Source organism: Solanum tuberosum, unplaced genomic scaffold (assembly GCF_000226075.1).
Source record: "Solanum tuberosum cultivar DM 1-3 516 R44 unplaced genomic scaffold, SolTub_3.0 scf00017, whole genome shotgun sequence".
Taxonomy (NCBI): Eukaryota; Viridiplantae; Streptophyta; class Magnoliopsida; order Solanales; family Solanaceae; genus Solanum; species Solanum tuberosum.
Genome location: NW_006238943.1, coordinates 490,181 through 494,137, shown reverse-complemented (window position 1 = coordinate 494,137; position 3,957 = coordinate 490,181). Strand labels below are relative to the sequence as shown.

Here is a 3,957-nt window from a genome sequence, read left to right as displayed (position 1 = left end):
TTGAGTGGGTGGTGGTGTGGGGGGTGGGGGGTGGGGGGGGGGGGGGTGTGTGGGGGGGGGGGGGGGGGGGGGGGGGGGGGGAGTACAACAAAATGGAAAAGAAGTTAAAAGTGACAAACGTTGAAGAAATTTAACAAGTTGTAATCTTTACTTATAAACATTCATCGACTTCTCCACCCGATAGAAGAATCACAACTAACTCTTTATAAATCCAATGGGTCCATGTTCAGTGCATTAGCTAATTGATGGTAATGGTGTTCTTTTTTTTAAGAAAGGTAACAATAATGATGGTAAGGGTGTTACAGGAATTTTAAAAGTAGAGTTACCAAATTAGGAAAGAGACAATCTTTTCTTTATTTGATAACCATGGTGGCGCCACCAGCTTGCACAGAGGGTAGGGTACCTCCCACTAACAACAGGTACAACAGGTACTAGGCAACTCTATCCACCAAGGCTAGAACAGATGAGAATTAATCATCTAGTGATTTGTCTCTGCTGGGATGTGAACCTGGGACCTCATGGCGCTCAACCCACTTCATTGACCACTAGGCGGCCACACCCTTGGGTGCAAGAGGCATTCTTTTTAAAAGAGACTAAAAAAGAAAAGTAAGACATAATTGAAACAGAGGAAGTAGCACTTATGAAGTGAAGCATCCAATCTATGCATTCCAAAAGTCCCATGCCCAAAGAAATGTTTGGCACTTGAAGTACTCTTCTTTTATTTTAGAAAGGTTAAAGAAATTGAAGTACTTTTTTTCTAACTACTAGATCTCAATAAAGCTCTGGCTCAACCTACATTTTGAAATCCAATACCCTATTAATTTTAATATACAATGTCTTCTCCAAAGGTCGATAAGTTCCAAAAGCTAAATGAATATGGATCTCCTCAAATATAACTAAATTCAGATTTGTCAAGTCTCGGGCAGTTTCTAAGAGACAGCCTCCACTGCATAGAAAATAAGGAAAGATAACGAAATCATCTGTGCTTAAAATACAAAATATGTCAGAAGTACTTTATTGAAACATAAAAAAACAGGCAAAGAGATATTGGAAGTGGATGAAAAAAAAATGCTAACCAGAGATATCTGGAAAGCCTGTAAAATTGTTTCCGGCTCCCTACTAACACGATGATTCTCCATAATATATTCCAGAAATTTTTCTGCAGTATGTTTGATGACTTCCTGCATTTAGATTTTAGAGCCATATCAACACAAAGCAAATGACTGGGAGGTCATGACTAGGGTGCCAATCCTTAGTTTATTTAAAAGGAGTACTTACAAGTTCAATGTTGAGTATGGCAATCTTGCCAAAGTACCTTTTTTCATTTTCCTTTATAATCATCACAAACATAACTTCAGTTTTTCTTATGAGATTTCATACCAGCCCCCCACCACCACCCAAAACCCCACCCATTTTATAAAATAAAAAGAACAAAGAATGGGAAAGAGAAACGGAACAAACTATAGATGGCATGAGGTTCCTCATGGCAGATTAGGAAGGGCAAGATGAACTTCTTAAGAATGAGTTGTAAGCAACACAAAATGCTTTTCAAAAGCATCTTTGAGGAACCTAAAGATCATAAGAAGGGTAAGGGAACGAAATGCAACAGGAAAGGATCAACAAACTGTTGTATAAGATTCATTTTCAGGTTAGGAAATGGTGCTGGCGCATTTTAGGGAAGTTTGGAAAACCAAACATGTTCCAAGTTAGGAAGACAGAACAGCCAAATGGAAATAGCTTTAATAAAATAATAGAAGAATATTTGAGCTAACGGCAAACTAAAGGATAATGGGAGAACAATAAAATCTAAGATCACTCAATTGAACACCTTCATTCATGAAAAATATAGCACTGATTTAGGTAAGATCAAATCAATTGTAGAACACAAGACAACTTCATTGACAGCTATTGAAGGAAGTTCGTTCTCAGACTGCAGCGCATTCAATCTTTTGGTCAATGCATTTTGACTCCCTTAACCGGAAGCTGAAATAATTTAGTCTTTTTAAGTGAAAAAATTCAAGAAGTGAATGATACGGAAGCTTTAAGGAAAGAGTTACAACAGCAAACACGAGCATTCGAGTACGTTTCTCCTAAATGTTCTACTACACAGATAATTTGGTTTAAACCACTAATAAAGCTCTAGTTAACACCCGAGGTAACTTAACCAGGACGTACTCCTCTCACCTGAACAGATAACTGACCCTTGCGACATTTCCCAGAGTAAACACATTTTACACCATTTTGTAGATATGATATTAGCATTCCCTTCTATGGGAAACTGATAAAAATAAAATATAAATATAAGACATGTAATGTATAAGTCAATACCGAAACTTTTATCACTCCAAAAAGTTTTGCCATCTCAGCTTTCAGATGGATATGGAGGCTTTTCTGCTCATCGTATAGCATTCTTCTTTCTTCGGGCTCAACCAGGTCTGCCTCATGCAACAGACTCGACTGAGATTTAGTACCATGCTCCCCATCAGTACCATCATCTTCACAAGCATCTGAACCCAATAAAAACATATAAATTAGGTGCCACATGTAATCAATCAGCAAGACTATGTTCATCTAAAAACAGCTAAATATATGGTGCAACAAACATACACTAATAGGAGGATAATCTATTGAATATGGTTGACTCAAGAACTACGTCCTTTCAACAATAAAAAAGGAGAAGAATAACAGTAATAAGAAAATGAGAATTTCAAGAGAACGATTGGCCTACCTGATGCAGTATCTTCTTTCTTTTGTTTTTTGAATAATAACTTGGAAGTTCTGCCATCCGTTTTTTTCCTTTTTAAATCAATAGGTGTTATAGCATTCTTCTTGGTAGTGCTTACACTTTCAGATTCCATTGTCAGCTCCTTCACAATCTTCTCTTGTTTCTCCTTCTTCATACTAGACGAATTGGATTCTGTGCCTAAGTACTTTGATCTTGACGTAGTAGAGCACCTTTCAGACCTTCTTAAAGGGCTTGGAGTGTTCTGTTGTTCAAGTCCCGCAGACTTCTTCTTAGCAGGAGGCATGGATAGGGTCCGCTTTTCAAGGCGCTCAGACTTCCGTTTACTTGCAGGGGTTAAATCCATTTGTTTAGATGAGGCTTCCTTGACCGAGGATCTTGTGGATCTATCTGTCTTTCCCGAGTCAAAACTTGATGATCCTTTACTGACCAGTTTGTTTTTTGAGTTGTTACTATCATTATCCCTACTTTTGCTCCCGGATCCAGCATCAATAGCCATCTTAAGCTGTGATAAATAAACCTCGAATTACGTCAGACAATTCTTACTATTCCAAGTACTAAAAGATGTAGTAATCTGATGCAGAAAAACTAATGCGCCCGACAACAATTGATGCTGAAAAATAAAAGGGTGCGAGATTAAAAGCCATCCTGCAACAAGGCTCTATCCAAATTTGCTCAAGCCCACTGAAAAATCCAGTAAATGACAAATTGACAATTATCCTGGAAGCCATTTCATTGACTTGGAAGCAGTTTACCTGACCCAAAATTTAGCTACATGCCCCATCTCTCAGAAAAATTACAAATAGTTATTTCCTACATGCAAATTATTGTTCCAACAAATTATTATTTTTTTGAGAAAGTTGACTGATCACAAAACAAATTATCTTGACCTAAATTTCAAAAGGATCTAGTTCAATCACTTATACCAAAGCAATCCCCTGTGTGCTATCAGGGTATCACTATTCAACAGCAAGATTAGCTTATCCCTAAAGTCTAACTGCCAGCATGTAAGCTCTGAAAGGATTTAGGGTGTGTTTGGTTTGGTTAGTCAAAAGACTTTGAAAACATTGCTCTACGAAAACAAGTTCCTTAAATGAGGAAAATGACTTCCCTAATGAAAGGAAGGAAAACAAGTTCCATAGTGACCCTCCAAGTTCATTGCCTCCTCCCCACCAACCTAACATCCCCAACCCCCACCTATTGACCATCCCACC

General features: G+C 38.0%; 1 protein-coding gene across 6 annotated transcripts in view; it reads right to left on the bottom strand.

The window, feature by feature from the left end:
• Nucleotides 1–3,957, bottom strand: part of LOC102582013 (helicase protein MOM1) — a 19,597-nt gene that overhangs the window by 13,424 nt on the left and 2,216 nt on the right. For all 6 annotated transcript variants that reach the window (XM_015315086.1, XM_015315082.1, XM_006340108.2 and 3 more), the window contains exons 2-4: nt 2,729–3,248; nt 2,329–2,507; nt 1,077–1,181 (exon numbers count right to left, since the gene is read on the bottom strand). In XM_015315086.1, the coding sequence (XP_015170572.1) occupies nt 1,077–1,181; nt 2,329–2,507; nt 2,729–3,242 (798 nt within the window). In that variant the 5' untranslated portion in view covers nt 3,243–3,248. The remainder of the gene's footprint in view (nt 1–1,076; nt 1,182–2,328; nt 2,508–2,728; nt 3,249–3,957) is intronic.